The 17,612-nt window shown below is 55.2% G+C and overlaps 2 protein-coding genes across 15 annotated transcripts in view; one reads left to right on the forward strand and one right to left on the reverse strand.

The window, feature by feature from the left end:
- The window catches only part of COMT (catechol-O-methyltransferase), a 29,448-nt gene extending 24,610 nt beyond the window's left edge, over positions 1-4,838 (forward strand). For all 5 annotated transcript variants that reach the window (XM_012734248.1, XM_012734247.1, XM_012734246.1 and 2 more), the window contains 4 exons: positions 15-294; positions 1,046-1,239; positions 1,529-1,660; positions 4,024-4,838. In XM_012734248.1, the coding sequence (XP_012589702.1) occupies positions 15-294; positions 1,046-1,239; positions 1,529-1,660; positions 4,024-4,227 (810 nt within the window). In that variant the 3' untranslated portion in view covers positions 4,228-4,838. The remainder of the gene's footprint in view (positions 1-14; positions 295-1,045; positions 1,240-1,528; positions 1,661-4,023) is intronic.
- A 635-nt stretch (positions 4,839-5,473) lies between these two features.
- Positions 5,474-17,612, reverse strand: part of ARVCF (armadillo repeat gene deleted in velocardiofacial syndrome) — a 46,556-nt gene continuing 34,417 nt past the window's right edge. For 4 of the 10 annotated variants that reach the window (XM_004694974.2, XM_012734264.1, XM_012734266.1 and 1 more), the window contains exons 4-20: positions 16,777-16,935; positions 16,080-16,606; positions 14,597-15,096; positions 13,858-14,041; positions 12,892-13,009; positions 12,325-12,496; positions 11,763-11,780; positions 10,781-10,852; positions 9,436-9,563; positions 8,978-9,128; positions 8,541-8,739; positions 8,347-8,458; positions 8,161-8,251; positions 7,773-7,826; positions 7,332-7,417; positions 6,676-6,795; positions 5,474-6,239 (exon numbers count right to left, since the gene is read on the reverse strand). In XM_004694974.2, the coding sequence (XP_004695031.1) occupies positions 6,688-6,795; positions 7,332-7,417; positions 7,773-7,826; positions 8,161-8,251; positions 8,347-8,458; positions 8,541-8,739; positions 8,978-9,128; positions 9,436-9,563; positions 10,781-10,852; positions 11,763-11,780; positions 12,325-12,496; positions 12,892-13,009; positions 13,858-14,041; positions 14,597-15,096; positions 16,080-16,606; positions 16,777-16,935 (2,679 nt within the window). In that variant the 3' untranslated portion in view covers positions 5,474-6,239; positions 6,676-6,687. The remainder of the gene's footprint in view (positions 6,240-6,675; positions 6,796-7,331; positions 7,418-7,772; positions 7,827-8,160; positions 8,252-8,346; positions 8,459-8,540; positions 8,740-8,977; positions 9,129-9,435; positions 9,564-10,780; positions 10,853-11,762; positions 11,781-12,324; positions 12,497-12,891; positions 13,010-13,857; positions 14,042-14,596; positions 15,097-16,079; positions 16,607-16,776; positions 16,936-17,612) is intronic. The other 6 variants (XM_012734271.1, XM_012734269.1, XM_012734267.1 and 3 more) reach the window with 5 other exon arrangements.

Raw genomic sequence — 17,612 nt, forward strand, 5'->3', positions numbered from 1 at the left:
CCGTCCTATCACAGATGCTGGAGGTTTCATTCTTGCTGCTGGCAGCCCTCTTGCTGGGCCTGTTGCTGCTGACACTGCGGCTCTTTTCGAGATACTGGGGGTTACTCCTTGTCTTATGGAATGAGCGTGTCCTGCAGAAAATCTACAATCTGCTCATGGGCAACAGCAAGGAGCAGCGCATTCTGCAGCACGTGCTGCAGCACGCTGTAGCCGGGGACCCACAGAGCGTTATGGAGGCCATCGATGCCTACTGTTCACAGAAGGAATGGGCCATGAATGTGGGAAACAAAAAAGGTGGGTGGAGGGGGACTGACTGAGGGAGGGGGGAGCCAGTAGCCTGGCTTGTAGAAACAGGCATGAGAATAGACCCCAGGCTGGGTAGCAGTTCATATGGGAAAGACCTGTTACAAGTGATGTAGTTCCCATGGGGAGGAACAAATTTTGACAGAACCCATGGTTCAGGGCTCCCTTGTTCATGCAGCTCAGCCAACACTGGTGAGCAGTGATGGCAAGGGCTTCATGCAGCAAAGCTAGGTTCGAAGTGGGCAAGGGATTCCTGAGTCCTATTGGAGCCTGTGTGGGACCCCCTGTCTTGTCTGACCCAACCTTGGGCCCTTCCCTGAGGTTGCATCCCAATCTTGGGACTCTATTACCTGGGCACCGATGCATTGTGCTGCACTGCTGGACTCAGCTGCAGGGGTGGATGAATCTGACCCCCACTGCCTGGACCCTTCAGTGTTTAGCTCAAGGTACAGGGAGGCCCCAAGTGCAGCACATGGGCAGTATGAGGTGGGGGCTTCCACATGATGACTCTAGGTTAGGATGAGCTGGGGTTAGCTGGGGTGGTAGAGGGGAGGGACCAATGTGTGCAAAGTCACACAAGCCCTTGGGAGCTCAGAAGATGTGTGCAACAGACCAGGGTCTGGGGGGAGGTTGAGGCAGACGATGCAAGGGCCTGTTGCTCAGTTGGAAAGCAGCAGGTCCAGGTCTGGGAGCAGCCCTCCTCCCTCTTCTGGTGTACTCACCTTCACCCCATCTGCCACAGGCGAGATTGTGGATGCTGTGGTGCAGGAGCAGCAACCCCGAGTGCTGCTGGAGCTGGGGGCTTACTGTGGCTACTCAGCCATCCGTATGGGCCGCCTGCTACCTCCTGGCTCCCGTCTGCTCACCATCGAGTTCAACCCTGACTTCGCTACCATCACCCAGCAGATGCTGGAATTTGCGGGCCTACAGGACAGGGTACAGTATTTACCTGGGTGACTGGCATGGACTCTGAAGGGGCAAGGGGTAGGCAAGACAAAAGGCCCAGATCATGCCCCGAGGTGCCACCTAGGCCACGTTTCGCCAAACCCTCCACAGCATCTCCATGAGGGTGGTCCTCTACCCTATTCCACAGCAGGAAAATCCCGAGGCTGCCACTAGAGGGAGGAGGGTAGAGCATGGGGACACATCTCCTCAGAACCACAAAATTGCGAGGTGGTCTGCTTGCCCCCCTCTGGGTACAGGCACTGACAGAGCATTGTTCCAGATAACTGTTATCCTTGGGGCATCTCAAGACATCATCCCCCAGCTAAAGAAGAAATATGATGTGGATACACTGGACATGGTCTTCCTTGACCACTGGAAGGAACAGTACCTGCCAGACATGCTCCTGCTGGAGGTAAGCCATGCACTCTCCTAAGGTCCTTGGTGCTGGCCGCTAGCACAGGGACCACCTGGGCACTGGACCTCAGCCTCTGAAGAACTATGTGCCTTGACCCAGCCCCTGCCCAAGTGGTTATTAGAGTGTGGGGGGTGGAGGACCAGGTGCTGGCCATAGTGGGAAGGGCACAGCACTGGAAGGGTGGGTGTGAACGGGCACAGAATGTTTGGGAGGTAGGCAAGGGCCTGTAACAGAGGGGCATGAAAGCTTTGAAGGGAGCTTTAGCTGGTGAGGGCAAGATTAGAAATGGCTGTAGGGAGAGCCGTGCAGGGGCCTGGAAACCCCAGAAAGGTGTTGAGCACTGGAGAGTGCGTGCGGGAGCTCTGGGATTAGAGGTTGGCTAGGGACCCGATTAGCAAAAAGGGGCCAGCAGCAGGGGAATGGCAGGGTGATCCACAGGCCAGGAGTGAGCAGCTGTGAGGAACACCTCTGAACAGGAGATGGCCGCCCCCAGGCAGAGGGGCACAGACCTGGCAATCAGGACTTGGGCAGAGACCAGGTGGCCAACCCAGCTGAGCCTGCTTGCGAGGAAACCAAGGAATTTCAGCAGCTTTAGACTGTGATAATTACAGGGGCGTGCCTTTATAGAAAAGCAGCAAATATTGCCATTTAGCAACTAGGAAATTAATCATTTTCTAGTGCTGCTTGTTCAAAGATGGTAATTATCTCAAAAGAAGTTATGAATTAGGGATGACTATTTTTTCAACATAGGGCCCTGCAACGTTCCCCTCAGTTGCAGGTAAGGGGCTGAAGGGATGGTGGGGTGGATGGCAATTAAAAACTGGGTGGTCCCTTTAAGGAGGCCTCAGTCCCTGCCCACAAGGACAGTGTAGCTGCAGTTGACGTAGAGTTGAAGGCCCTTCATGCAGTTCAAGTGCTTACTGTTTCCTCCCCATGACAACAGCAAGTTGGGCTGTTGTCTCTGGCCAGAATTCTCCAAGGCGGGGGTCTCCATCTGGGGGCATAAGGTGTTATGTGATACCCAGGGAAAGGAGGGTAGATATGGCCTTCTTCCCCCTTATGAACAGTCTTCTTCCAGGATGACCAGGGCTGCTCTCTTCCTTTCGTTCCTCTTTCATGGCTAACCCAAGGTTTTGTAGTATCAAATGCATTTCACAACCTATGGATTGTCCCACCTGTGGCCAGTGGTCATGCATCAGTCCTCTAGTAGGACCCCACCTTATGCATATCCGACCCCAGTCCTGAGCTGTCCTTTGGGGCCTAGACTAGGGTTCGTCTTCCTGGGCTACTCATGGCTGTGTGTTTGCCAGGCCTCTGGCTTAGGGCCCTAGCTTCCTCACAGCTGAACAGGAAGTTATTACATCCACCACCAGGACAGCGGGGACCCCTGTAAGACAGTCCTTGGCACATTCCTGGAGGATTGCATAGCTAAATCTCTACATTTTTAGGTCACTTGGAGATGCTCTATGCACATGGACTTGCCAGCAATTTTGGAACACACCTGGTCACTTGTTGATTTTGCTTTCAGTGTTAGAGATAACACTAATTTTATGATTATATATTTAAAAGCTTATGCTTCCAAAGTCAGATCAGACAATGAGACTCCGGCATCTCTTGGCCTAGCCTGACATGCCTGTCCCTCCTGCACCCACAAACAGTTCCTCTCAGATATCTCTTCCTACTGCTCCCTATAATCTAAAAAAATTCCTACCCCCCAGGTTAAGAGACAGTAGACCCAGGAGGGTACTGACACAGCTATGCCCAGCTGTCATTCCTCCTCTCTGCACAAAGCCCAGACTCAGGAATGCCAGCCAGTTGCCCAGGCACTAATGATGCCCAGGCATTAGATGTCTCAAATAACAGAACTTGGTGAAGTCCAGAGTGAACTCCTGGGGGAGTAGAGGTCACTCTGGTCAGACCAATGACCAGATAGCCAGCACCAGGTATTTCTCACCTGGAAAAGCCACATCTTCTTGGCACCAGGAGACAGGATCCTACTGGTCTTAAGTTGGTACAGTGGCCCAAATTCTGGCACCATATTGGCCTCACTCATCTACTGACACTCAGTGAATACCACTATGTGCCCGATGCAGTTGTGGGGACTAAGGATGCAGGAGTTGACAGAGGAACAAAATATCCTCAGAGCTGAGGACGTGTGTGCAGTCAGCACAGCCTCTGCCTGCAGTGGAGGACAGCAGAGAGACTGGTGTGACCCTAGGTGCTGTGTTGGGGCTGACTCCAGGGCCATGCAAGGGCAAGTGGAGCCCCCACCTAGCTAGAAGCCCCTATCCTTTGGGGTTTGAGTGCAGCTTACTGGTTGCTCTCACCACTCACCACCCCCAATTATCTGTTTCCTGTAGGAGTGTGGCCTGTTACGGAAAGGGACGGTGTTGCTGGCTGATAACGTCATCTTCCCAGGAGCACCAAAATTTCTGGCACATGTACGTGGGAGCAGCCGCTTTGAGTGCACACACTTCCCTTCTTACCTGGAATACTCACAGTTGGTGGTGGATGGCTTGGAAAAGGTCGTCTATCTGGGCCCAGGCAGCCCTGCAAGGCCTTAACTGCCTGCCCTACTCTGGGCTCTCTTACAGAACCTGGTTATGAGGCGTACGGTAGAGGTGCTCCTTGCCAACCCCACTTCTGCAGTTCTGGGGTCTGCCCCATCACAGCACACTTGAGGCCTGTGATGCCCACTTTGGCCCACACTGGCCTGTCTACACAGCAGATCCAGACTGTCACATAGTACTCACCCCAAGTGCAAATGGCTCACTATGCAGAATCATCGCAATAAATGTGGAAAGTAAAAACCCAATCAGGACAGGGGTGCCACTGATGATGTCACTCACCCCCACCAGCATTCTAGTTGGTTTTCTTACACAGGCTGCCCTCAGGTATGGACAGAATCACACAGGAAGTAGTGGGGGCCTAGACCCATGTGGGTCTGTCAGGAGTGCGTTCAGTCTGTTCCTGAGGTGTGCTGCCATCAATGGCAGTAGTGCCTCAGAGTGGCCATGAACCAACTCGCAGCACACTTCAGTTCTTTCACCTCCTTTTTAAGAAGAAATACAACTTCTTTACTAAAATCAACTAGCTTATCCGTCAATATCATGTTTAGGGGATATTAAAATAGAAGTAAAGATCAAAATACTCAGAAATCACATGAACTCTGCTTCAACTGCTGTGCTGCTCCTTTCCTTCGGTACCCTGAGCTTTGGCACCAAAATTACTGCGTTCCCCTTGACTGGGTGCTGCCTGCCCAGGGATTCCCAACCATGGCAGTGGAGGGGTACCAGCCTTGCTCAGCACTGCTCTCGTGGCCAAAGGCCCCTGTTAGAGCTCTACGGGGTCTGTGGCCCTTAGTGGTGATGCATTCACTGAGCCCGCCTGGCCTTGTTTCTGGACGATGGAGTGAGTCCAGGCTGCTGCAGCACATCTACACATTGCCCAGTTGGTAAGTGATGCAGCGGAGCTGGTTTGCATTTACCCAAAGCCAGAGTTGCCCCCACTCCCCACCCTGGCCCTCTAGCCCACAGCCCCTGAGTGGCTGGGCTGCTGGCTACCTCAGGCTCCCCAAAGGCCCAGCTGAGGTCCCAGACACTAGAATACTACCCATAGGCCCAGGGCCCAGCTAACTATCAGGAGCAAACTGACTCCTCTGCATACAGAAAAGGTATCCCAGTGACCCTGATGTGGAAAATACCCAGGGGGCAGGGCAGCTGAGCCCCTCAATGCATCAGTCACTTGGGGCCATCTCTGCCCTCCCCACCCACAAACAGGAACAAGTAGCTTGTGTTGAGAGATCTGAGGCACAGAGGACAGAAGTTACTTTGTTGCTATTTTAATTTTCAAATTTTCTTACAAAAATTTAGATGTTAGCTAATAACCAATCATACTATGGTTTTGCTTTTAATTATTTTTGTGAGTTATTTTCTTCTGTTTTTATGTCACAAACAGCAGGCACTGAACAGCAGTCCCCAGCTGTTACCAACAGTCAGTTCCAGCAGCGCTATTCAGACAGGCCCCGTAGGACGCCTCCACTAGGCGGGGCTCCACCTGTCCAAGGGCAGCTGGGGACAAGCACAGCCTGACTCCCATCTCACTGCCTCTCAAGCTTCACTTCTGGGACAGCCTCCCTGGAGCAGCCACACATCCATGGTCTGCAGGCCATGCAAGGAAACCTAGGGCCTAGAGGAGCCCCTCACAGCTGCCTGAGCAGGGGCACTGCATAGATAGGAACACGTACTACTACTGGCAGCGCCGAAGCCAAGCCAGGTATCCTGTCCTGCAGCTCTCTCTCTCGCGCATGCTCTCTCTCTCTCTCTCTCTCTCTCTCTCTCTCTCACACACACACACACACACACACAGCATGACCTATGACCTGGGGGGAGAGAGTAGGGAACAAGGAGGCAGGAAGGAGTTGTGTCCAGAATGTCTGGCCTGGCTCAGCGAGAAGTACTGCCAAACCCTGCCGCAAGGGGGCTCCGAGTGCCACAGCAAGGTCTGCGCAGGACGGCCCAGAAGTTTCCTTCTCCCTGTGATCAGATCCCTAAGAACAGATGGCTGGGCTTGGGCCCTGAGGAGGGAGAGGGTAAGGCTGAGCAGAGCAGCCTGGTGGTTGGGTAGCTGCCTCCACAGGCAAGGGGGATGGAAAAGTGGACACAAAGACAGCTGCTGGGGAGGGGTGGGGAGTATCAATCCCAGGGTCTTGGCACTAGGGCCAAGCCACTTGTTCGGTCTTAGGGCTCCTCTGCTTGGGGCATTTGCAAATATAAGGGCACCCATCCCTACTCTGGCCCCGTCTCCTGGTCCTGAAAGAATAATGCCTGGGCTGAGGGCGAAGGCCAAGGAGACCCCTCCCCCTCTCTGACCTCGGTATGTCCTTCCCTAAGGTGGGCATTCGGGTCTGCTGAGCTGGAGGAGGGGTCCTGCTGGGAGAGTAGAGCATGCAGCCAGCAGAGATAACAGATGCTCAAGGTCCAGAAAACAAGAAACCAATTGTGAGAACGTACCAGGCATGCAAGCTAGACCCAGGAGTCAACAGGTTGAGGTTTAGTGTCCCCCACGGCGTCCACCAGCCTGACTGAGGGCCTGCTGGGCCCAGGAGGAGGGACCTTTCTGCCAGGGTCGGGCTGCAGCAGATAGGTGGTGGCGGAGAACATTAGAGGCAAAAAAGAGCACATTAGTTGATGAGTGGGGACTGATCTGGTCAGTGGGATGGGAACAAAGCAGGGGCGGACAAAAGGGCAGGTCTGAAGGCAAAGGGTGGCTAGCCAGTACGGCTCACACAGATGCAATGATACTGAGACAGCAGATGGCTGTGCCCAAAGCCAGGGGGACCAGCAAAGAAGAAAAGGTGGCCAGTACTGCCCTGGAGATGGGACTGCAGCATACATACATGCAGAAACAGGTACACACACTTGTTCAGGCTTCCCCCACCCTGGGCAGTGGCCTATGTTCCATGCCACCTCCCTCCCTGTGAGAGGGAACTTGAATCATCTTCATACACAGCCTGACATGAGGTTCCCAAGACCAGAGGCAATGCTCCTGGCTGTGGTCTTCAGGCCCTGTAGCCCACCCAGCTGGACCCTAGTATCTTGCCTGGCTCCTCTCCAGGAGCCACTAGACACTATACACCTCCTTGGGTACCTGACCATAGCTTGCTTACTTTCAATGGTTCCTTCTCAGAAAGCTCGCCTGCAGGATCACTGCCTCGAGCCCTCCGCTCCCTTCGGTCTGTGGTGGAGTATCCATCTGTGTATTGGGGGAAGGAGGGGGTCTCTGAAGGGCAGATACACGGGAAGATGACCCCCATCTCAGCCTAGATGCTCTTCACCCAGATCCTCCAATCTGCCCTCAGAGAACACACCTTAGCTGGGCACCAACCCCTGCCTGGCTAGGCTATTCCTTATTCCATGTTCTTTTAAACATTTTAAAAGGACAGGTTTATTAGGAAAGGGGGAAGAAAAAGAAAGGCTCCTGCACAGTGACAGGCAGAGCAGAGAGCTCCCCTCAACACCTTTAAAACAAATCTCCTTCAGAAGCCTTCCTAGTACAAAATGCATGACCACCTGGTCCTCTCAGGTCCCTGCCTCCTCCCTGCACTTACCTGGGCCCAGAGTCTCCAGGGGTATCACATCCTGGCTGCTAGGTTTTTCACTATCTGCAAGGCGAAAGGTGGGCACTCGCTGCATGCAAGTAGCAGGGGGAGTGGGGGTGGGGTGGGGCAAGTTGGACAAGCCCATGTCAACCCCAGGTGCCCTGTCACTAACATCTTTGTACCCTTCTGCTGCACCTCTGCCCATTGGCCCCACTGCCCCTCTCAGCTTGGCACCCATGTGGACAGATGAAGAGGGTGGGAAATCCCCTCTTCCCAATTCTGGGACCATCTTCTTGGAAGACAGCAGCGCTCCTCCATCCCCACGGGTTATACTGTCAACAGTGTGGGTTGAGGGAGCCACCCAACTGATGAGTTCCCATGCCCTCCACCTCCTCACCGAGGCTCTTGTCCACCAGTGGAAGCATGCTATCCTCAAAGCCACCAAGACTCGCTGCTCCCTTAGGCCCCTTGATGTTAGCAGTAGCTGACTGGGGAGGCACAAAACAGAGAGGGGTGAAGTCAGGGCTGCTCCTGAAGGAGGCCCAGCCTGAGAAAGTAAGGGAGGGAAGTAAAGCAGCCGTACCTGAAAGCGGGCCTTGGACCAGCCATCCCTCTGCAGGGCACCACGCAGCTCCTTGTAGCTCCACACTGTCTGCAGCACGTGGGTTGCAGCCTTTGCCTCACGCATGGATTGGCTACAACCATGCGCAGGGTCAGCATCTGGTCCACCCGACCCACCATACCACCCCAGTCTCCCAGGGCCTTGCCTCCACCCACCTGGCTGCACCCAGTGCCACCAGCACAGGCACGCCTCGGGCTTGCAGGAGCGAGCGTGCGTTGTCCAGACTGTTGGACACAATCTCATGGATAGTGTTGAGCACAGCCACCACCGTGTCCTCCTCCAGGCGGGCGCCAGGTCTAGCTGGAGCCTGTGCACTGCGCACATTCCGCACCAGTTCTGCCATGGCATAGCTCCCTGAGGAGTGGGGTCGGTGTGAGGTCACGCCTCTGTCCCGCTGCTGCGGGAAGTGGACAGATTCCAGGTAGGGCAATGCAGGTCCCTCTGGTGTGCTAGGGGCTAGGTCCCGACCACATAGGGAAGGCTATGAGCAAGGTCCCCACCAAACCCCCAGGCCCCCCACTGCCCACTAGTGGGAACCCCCAAGCTGCTCGCCAAGTTCCCCATCTGGGCTCCGCCCCACAGGCACCCTCACCAATGAGGTCCTTGTTGCGCTGGTCCAGAGACAGGTTGCGAAGGGCAATGGCAACGGCACGCACCACCTTGTCGGTCTCAGACTGCAGCAACTCTACGAGCACTGGCAGTCCACGCTCCTTGCGCACCGTGGCACGAATGTATGTGGCCCACTGCGGCAGTGGCAGCAGTGGGGGAGTGTGCTCAGCACACCCGGTGGTTCCACACATGCTGGCCACTCCCACCTGAGCCCTGACTGCTCCCTCCAACTGCACTGGCAAAGTCCAACCCGTGCTTGTCAACTACCTCCACTGCCCAGGGTGCACAGCTGACAGCTTATGTGCCCTGAGCCTTCTGGACCTTGGGGGAGGCACTGTGTCCTCCCTTCCCACCCCCATCCGGCCCCAGCCCAGGACAGGGCAAGCACATGTGATGCTAAGGGTTCCTCTCTGTCCCCTCCCTGCAGACTTGGTCTCTCACCATCCAGTTGCCAGCGCTGAGGTTCTGTAGGGCACCAGCAGCAGCCTCGAGGGTATTAAAGTTCCGGCTCTCAGTGAGGAGGGAGAGGTAGAGACGTACCACCTCAGGCTGGTACAGCAGCTCAAAGCCTGGGGACAGGGCACCCAAGATAACTCAGACCTTTCCCCACTGAACCTCTTCCTTTCACCTGCCTCCAGTCCCCAGGGCTCCCAGGACCCAGGGATGGATGTGACACAGTCAGAGCATTTTTAGTATCAACATGGTCACTCTTTAAGGCCACCCCAGAGGAACAAACAGGCTCAGCAAAGAGGCAGTGGGTTTGGGAGAAGCAGTTTATCCCCTTGACCTTGCAGTCAAAGAAATGGAATTGGGCTGCCCGGCAGTATGAGCTTCCGGGAGGCCTGGGATGGAAGGAGGTGGCGCCCTATCAACAAAACCCATGTTCCATAGCAACAAGGTCTCCTCACAGTATTATTGAGGCTGTGTCACCAGGGCCCTACCCCCTCCTTGTCTGAGCAGACTTACCATCCTGATCCCACTGTAGTTAAGACTCCCCCACCCCCCGCCTGGCCGCAGATTGACTCCATGCTGCTGCTCTAGGGTCAGTCTGTCCCTACACAGGTCTTCTGCCTGGCTGCAGATATAATCTTGTTCTCCCCATGTCCTATCCTTTTTCTCACCCCACTCCCCAGTGTCCAAGCCCATGGTCCCTTCACTTCAGCTCTCCACAGGGCTTTTTTCATGTTCCCTAAATGCTCTTTCAGTGTCTCCCCCACCCCCACTTGTATGGACTGGTTCCTCTGGTGATGATGCTCTCCCCTGCCTCCGGTGACTGGGTCTTTCCACTCTACTTGGGGGATCTGGACTTACAGGGCAGGCTGTGCTCCAAGCTCACTAGGGTAGTCCTCTCACTCAGGCTGACTCCCAGTGCTCAGTGCCCAAAATAGTGCCAGCATACAGCAGGAATTCAATGGTCAGGAACAAGGAGAATGAATCACTCTAGCCCCATGAGTTGGGGGGAGGGGCAACTGTATTCCCCTGGCTGAACCTCCCTGAGTGAACCTAAGTTCTCTGGCTGACAATGGAGGACATGCCTAACTGGCTCTTACTCTTACTCTTGCATGTCTATGTGAATCCAGAAACAGACATCTATGCCTCTGTCCCCCCTTCTGCCTGAAGTGACCCATACCATTGATCCTATCTGTGAACCCTCAGGGATTATATAGTCATCTGTGGGTCCCCATGCCTGTGATTCTGCTTCCCCACAAGATCCCCATGACCCTTCAGGCCTGTGCAACAACCTTCACTACCTACATAATCCTGGGTTGCAACTCTGACTACTGACCTTTGGCAGCCTCTGTTTGCTTGGGGAGGTCCAGGGTATCAAAGTTCCGGTCCATGTCACCATCTTTCTTCCCTGGAATAGAAGGGCAGTGGGAGGTGAGGTAGACCCTGCCAAGGGATAGGAATATGTCAGGAAGGATGGACATAGCTCTTTTATGCCCAGAGACTGAAAAGTACCCCGTGTCCAGGACTGGGCACCAAAAGACTCTAGGGACAGAACACCATTCTGTGTACAGACAGGCAAATCGGCCTCAGGAAGGACAATAGTGGCAGTAGGATCTGGGGGTGTCCTCCTATTGCTCCAAGCTGTCAGAATTCATCAGTGCTAGAAGCTGCATTGCTGACACCCCCATTCTTACTACCATGGTCCTCTGTGGATGCCTGGTGTGTGAACTGAGGAGCCTGGGGCAGGCTGGGGGGCGGGAGGCAGATGGATGTGTGAAGCTGAGGGTTGACAAGAATAGGACATGCCTCGTGACATAGCAAGGCAGGTCTAGGGTCAAGAGTCCCACTTACAAAGTAAAACATTTCCCTGTCTGGGGCCAGGACTTAGTAGAAGCTTCTGCTGGCTAGAAGAGGCCTCCACACATAACCCCAGCCCCTACAGTAGACCCATCCAATACCCATCAGTCTCAGCCTCCATGCTTCCATGAAAGTTCAGGACCTCCCCTACTTGCTCACCCTCCCATCTCAGATGAGGAAGCATATCCTCCTTTGGAAGGCAGCAGAGCTCAGTTCAGATTACCTGTGAGCCCTATGAAGTCTCATCGGGCCTTTGTTTACTCTGTCAGAGCCACAACTGACCCTATTTCATTGGGGACAGACATATCTTAACACTCTCCCCACCTGAACTCTGCCCCAGCTCCAGGGCCAGTCCTGCTGGGCAACCCAGTCTGAGGGCACAGCCACTTGGTCTCCCAACTAGTCCAGGCCTAACGTTCTGCACCTGTCAGATCTGGACAGTAGGATAGACAGGGACTCACCTTGATGGAACCACTCCTCTGGGCAGCCGGAGGAAGCACAGGAGAGAGGACATAAACCTAAGCAGGCAGTATCCCAAGCCCTCCCGGGATGCCCCAATTTCACTGCACAGGCTGAATTGAGCAGGCAAGACATGAAGTCTTGACAGATTATTTTTGGGAGCCAAAAGTGCACAGTGCACAAACTATGTGCACCTGGAAGATGCTAGCGCAGGCAGAGTGAAGTGTCTGCAGGTGCCCTGAAACATCAGAAGGTGGCACCATCTTTGACATTTTCACAACTGGGTCCACAGAACTCTTCCTGGAGCTGAGACTGGATCCAGACACCATTAGGGGCATAATGTTGGTTTACTCCTGTCCTTCCTTGTGGATCCCACAGTAAAGATGGAGAAGGCTGGGCCTGCCAGCTGGATGCCCCAGGGTAGCATGCCCTCCTTGGTTCCCTGCCTGTCCATCCACAACTGACTGGATGTCCTCCAGCCTCTGTAACAACCTTGGGAATGGAAAACCTTTAGCCCAGGGTGGGAGGGTCTCCTAGAGCAGAACCCCAGTCCCAACCACACACCTTTGGCCTTCTTGCCACCGAAGCAGCCGGTATCATCCCTCCTCTGGCGCTGGGGGCCCACAGCGCCACCCAGGGGCCCAGGCTCAGTCTCCTGGTACCTATCGGCCCCTGGCACCTCCTTATGCACGTGGTAGGACAGGTTCCGCATGATGCACACGCAATTCTCCACCGACTGTGAGGAGAGGAGAGCTGGTGGGGAAGGGCCACATGACCATGGAGACTGCTGACCCTCCCAGAGAAGACTGGTCAGTCAGTGTGCACCAAGGGGTTTGGGGTATAGGATGGGAGGGCCTGAGCTGGAGGTCCTCATGGATGAGACTGCCAGGGAGGAGCCAAAGGATGGAGTAACTACCACATGCAGGACCTTGCCCAGGCCTCAGTGCCTGCCCACCTTACAGTTTGGCCACTAAAAGGTGGCTGTCACCCAGGGTCCTTCCCTTCCATGCCACCCAGACAGCTCAGGTCTTTTGGGGCCCCCTTCCTCTCCTGTCTCCCCTAACCTGTGTGGGAGACTGTGAGACTCCCCAGGCCTATACCTGCCAGGACCCGCCCTGCCCTGCCAGCCACCTTGTTGTCCGTATCCTTCCTGCCCACGGCTGACTGCAGGGCATGTAAGAGTGCATCCACCAGCCCTTCACACTCCCGGAGTCGCCGCCGGGCCTCTGCACCGTCCGAGCTCACGTTCCTGAGTGGCCAAGAGCAAGCCAGGTGACCCCTGGCTCCCTTGGGAACTACCCCCAACCCCACATAGCCTCAGGAACACAGGCCCTAATAATGTTGCCCTGTTGGGGCTACAAGCAGATGGTACCAACCTGAGTACAAGGCAGGTGGGAAGCAGTGGCCTGACTACTGCTTAGGAGGGAGTCCAGGCCTGGCATCTCTAGAGGGTGGGGAGGTGTCTCTGACTACTAGCTGATTTAAAAAGGGACCAAAAGTGCGTTCAGAGGCTTGAGTTGATGCACAATTTTGGGGTCCCGTACCCCCACTCGAATGGCAGCTCTGTCCTTCACTTTGCATGGTTGGGAACCCAAAGGGCTATGGTGGCATGTTCCAAGGAACACGCAGAATTATGGGGAACCAGGACTACCTGGGTGTCTCTATAGGGTCTCCCAGGATGAGAGTGAGGGCAGGGTTCACAAGGAGATAGTATGAGGCCTCTTAAGACTCAAGAATGGGTCTTGGCTCTCCCACCTTTGAATGCCACAGTGACAAGAGGGTACAGTCAAGCTGGGCAGAGTTGGAATCACTAGTTACCACACAAAGGACAACACACGTTGTCCAGGGTGCCCTTAGGGGTGAACACGGCCCCTACAGGCCCCATTCTGAAGACTCAGGGAAAAAAGTGACAAGGTTCTGAAGCTTCTAAGACTTGGGCAGCTAACTATCTTCTGTGTTACTGGGTCACAATGATGTGGCTGTCCCTAGATAGGGTCCCAATCCCAGAGGGGTAAGCCCATACCGGGGCCTGACGCCTGCCTCTGGAGCAGCTAGAATCCACCCACGAGCCCGGAGAGCACCCAGCCCGGCCCACACCTCAAACAGCCCGAGGTATTCTTGAAGACAGTTGTCCACTCTGCATCCCGTGGCTTAGAGTCCTCGTTGGGCTCACGCTCCCAGCCCGAATGGGGCACAATGACTTCGTGTGTTAGCGTCTGTAGGCCATGGTCAATGATGACCATCTTCAGGGGCTCATAGGATGACAGGTTCCAGAGTGTGCCTATGGGGTGCAACAATGAGTCATGCGAACTGTGAGCACTGCCCTTTCCACCTCCCCAAAACCCTGCTCAGGACCTGTCCACCCTGCAGCATGCCACAGCTGGGACCAGATGGTATAGGAAGCGACAGAGTCATGGGAGATACTAGGTGCCTGGCGCAGCCCAGGACACCAGGTAGCAGCTACAGCTGACACATTAGACTTCCAGGTGCCTTCTTTTCCCCATCCCCTTCTCAGTCCCACCCCTGGGTGGGTGGGACTAATACTCCTCGGATCATGCAAGGTGTACTCCCCACCACTGCACTGTGGGGGTAGCCTGGAGCCACAGTGGCAAGATGAGGGCAGATAGAGAGGAGGCCGGCCTGAGGGCCCCAGAACCAGCCCTACCTGCAGCAGCAATGTCTAGAGGCAGAGACTGGGGACCAGTTTTAGCAGCTGAGACTCCTGAATGACAGGGTGCTTTCCCTGGCCTAGAGACCGCTGGTATACACCAACCCTGCAAGCCAAGCTCGCTCTTCTCTCTTCCCAGGGAATGGAAGGCAGCCAGAAGTCACTCACCAGTGACTAGCTCTCGAACCTCATTGTCCCGGGCTGCCCGCAGCAGGCGCACCAGGGCAGGCACACCACCACAGTCCCGGATGGCAGCTTTGTTATCAGTGTCCCGGCCATAGGAGAGGTTCCGCAGTGCCCCACAGGCCCTGCGCCGCACTTCTGCCCGAGGGTGGTCCAGCAAAGCCACGAGCAGCGGCAGCCCCCGTAGCTGTCGCACACGCCTCTTGATGCCCTCATTTTCAAAGCACAAGTGCTGCAGGTAGGCAGCTGCATTGGCCTTCACAGGGTCCACAGGGTGCCGCAGCATGGCCAGTACTTCTGGCAGCTCAGGGTCCCGCCAGCGTGGCTCCTTGCGGGCACTGTCGACAGAGGGCGAACGCCGCACCACCCGGTCCAGGCTGCCCAGGCTGCCCCGTTCTGGCTGGGCCAGGGGTGCTGTCACAGCTGGAAATGGGGGTCGTTCCTCCATCAGCTCACCACCATCATCTGCCACATCCTCATAAGCCCTGTGTAGGTGAGTGGAGTGGATGAACATCTTCACAGAGGCCACCAGCTTTGCCTCCAAGTTATCCCATACCAGGGTACTATGAACACAGAGGGCATGGCTGGCCTAACACATTGATATCAATCTCACACATTGATTGGGTACTGAGAGTTACACCCAGTCTGGCAAGAACTGACTCAGGGCCAAACCCTAGCCAATATTTAGGACATGTACCCTTCCAGAACAGGAAGTTTACTCACTCTAGTCACCAGGCAGCATTCCCCCCAACTCTGAATTAAATGCATTTCTACAAAGTGTTGTCTATGACGAGGGTCCCACCTTCCCAGGAGGCCTGTCTTTCACTGGGGCCAGGATGTGGGGGAGGAGTGACCTCCCTACCTGCAGCCATACCAGTGGGACCATCTAAGGGGCACTCACACCATCAAGGCTCAAGATGACCTGATAAACCATCACCATCACACTGGCTTCCCAGGGGCGGGTTTGAGGCTAGGATGGGTCAGGTGTCTTATGATGGTCACACTGCAATCCAGACTCAGGCCATGATTATGCTGCCTCTCTATATACAGAAACTGAGAGCAGGGAGAAAGAACCAGAGAGTGGGCTTAGAAAAGCTGTGGGACTCTAGTTGCTCCTATGTGCAAAAAAAAATTAAAGTTTGGCAAGAGTCTGAAGTTTCACTCAAGAGAAATATAAGCCTCTTGTGTTCGTTCAAGTTTCATGACCATCTAGCTGGCACAAGGCAGTATGTATCAGGCACTGTCACCAACTTCTCATGCTTAGATCCCCTACAACTTTCATCACCTCAGGGCCTGCCCCTGCTGCAGTCCCTGAGAAAAGGTGAGGCCAATTCAAACTAATCTGCGTGTGACTATCTCTACCTCCGAAGGTCTACTGCCTATGGACCACTAACTACTCTGTGGTACTTCCACGCTGAAGTGTGGAAGGGAGACTTCCTGGACATGGTGTTGGGGCAAGGAAGCTCACCTGGTGCGAAAGCCTCGTCCACAGTCAGGCCTCCTCCGGGCAGTCATGCCATAGTCAGGCTCCAGTTCTGGGCCACCCTCTTCATCAGCAGTCAGGCTTCGAGTGTCATCCTCCAGGCCATATGGCTCTGCCTGGAAGTGCTCAGGCTGGGAGCGGCCAGCCGGAGTCACTGGCTCAGGGCCCACTGGAAATGTCTCACGGCGCCCAGGCAGTGTGAAGCAGCCATCACTGGGACCTGAGCCAAGGGGGCCACCACGCGGGGGTCGGACACCCAGCCCACGGGACAGGCTGCCATAGCTGGGAACTTCACGGGGCTCAGGCCCATCAGGAAAGCTGCTCCCACTGCTGAGGTAGGCACGGGATAGCGTGGCTGCTGGGCCACCCCCACGTAACAGGAAGTGCCGGTCCAGGGGGCCATCAGGGAAAGGGCCTAGTGGGGGTCCACTGTCCAACAGTGGGAGGCCATCTGGACCCACAGGCACCTGGCGAACGGTTCGTGTGGTCACTGTCTTGACTGTCTTGGTGACCTGGCAGATAAGCAGGTAGTTGATAGGCTGGACAACCTGAGAGGCCCAGACATGGCCCCAGCAGGGCCAAAGTGGTCTTGGTTTTCCACCCAAATAATGGGTGCACCCTAGGAGAGAGGACATACACCCACTCTGCAGTCTATCTGCCCACCTCTTGGGCCCAGCCATACCTTGGTCTCGGTGCGTCGGGTAGTGCCATCTTCTGAGGTGACAATGGACACATGGGAGGTAGGTGTGCCAGGGTCCTCCTCCACTGTCACTGTTTCCTCCAGTACCTCAGGTGCCTCTGGCATTGTGACAAGAGAAGCCTGGCTTCCCCGGCTCTGCTCCTGGGCACGGGGGGCAAGTGTCAGTGGGAGAACTCACTGTTTCACCCTACTCTGGAGTTCAGATGCTCCTGTTGGCTTTGATGCCATGAGTTCTTTTTCCCTGCTCCTGGAACCCAGTAATACCAGGGCCTGTCTCTGCCCAAGCTGGTGAGGGCAGTAGGACATTCCTGCCTCAACAACGAAGGGTCAAACTGCCCTAGTATCCTGTCTAATGGCCTTCTTGGGCTAAGATGGCAGATACAGCCTGACTTCAGTGGCACACTCTTGGGCAGCCCTGTCTGATTGTGAGGCCAGGCTCCCAAGCAGACCTGAGTAAGTCATATAGGACCCTTTTCTGACATGACTTGCCACCTGTGAATCCACTGTTGTAGGCCTCCTCCCTGTCCCACCCAAAAACCTGGAGTGTACAGTTTTGGCAGTGGCAGTTTTATCACTGCTCACCAATTCCTATGGTTGTACCCAAAACCCCACCATCCCCAAAGCCAGCTAAAGCAGAAATAACCACTTCCCAGCATAGTCTGTGCCCTCAGAAAGCCAAAATACCCTTGCTCCTTCTGGCCCAAACACTTGTGATGTTCAACGGGCAATGGCCTAGCCCTGCCTCACTTGGGACGGTGGCCCTACAGAAAACCCAGTGAATGTAGATTAAGGCAAATGGGGCCTAGCTAGCCTTTAGC

This window comes from Condylura cristata, unplaced genomic scaffold (assembly GCF_000260355.1).
Source record: "Condylura cristata isolate star-nosed mole 26May11 unplaced genomic scaffold, ConCri1.0 scaffold00051, whole genome shotgun sequence".
NCBI lineage: Eukaryota > Metazoa > Chordata > Mammalia > Eulipotyphla > Talpidae > Condylura > Condylura cristata.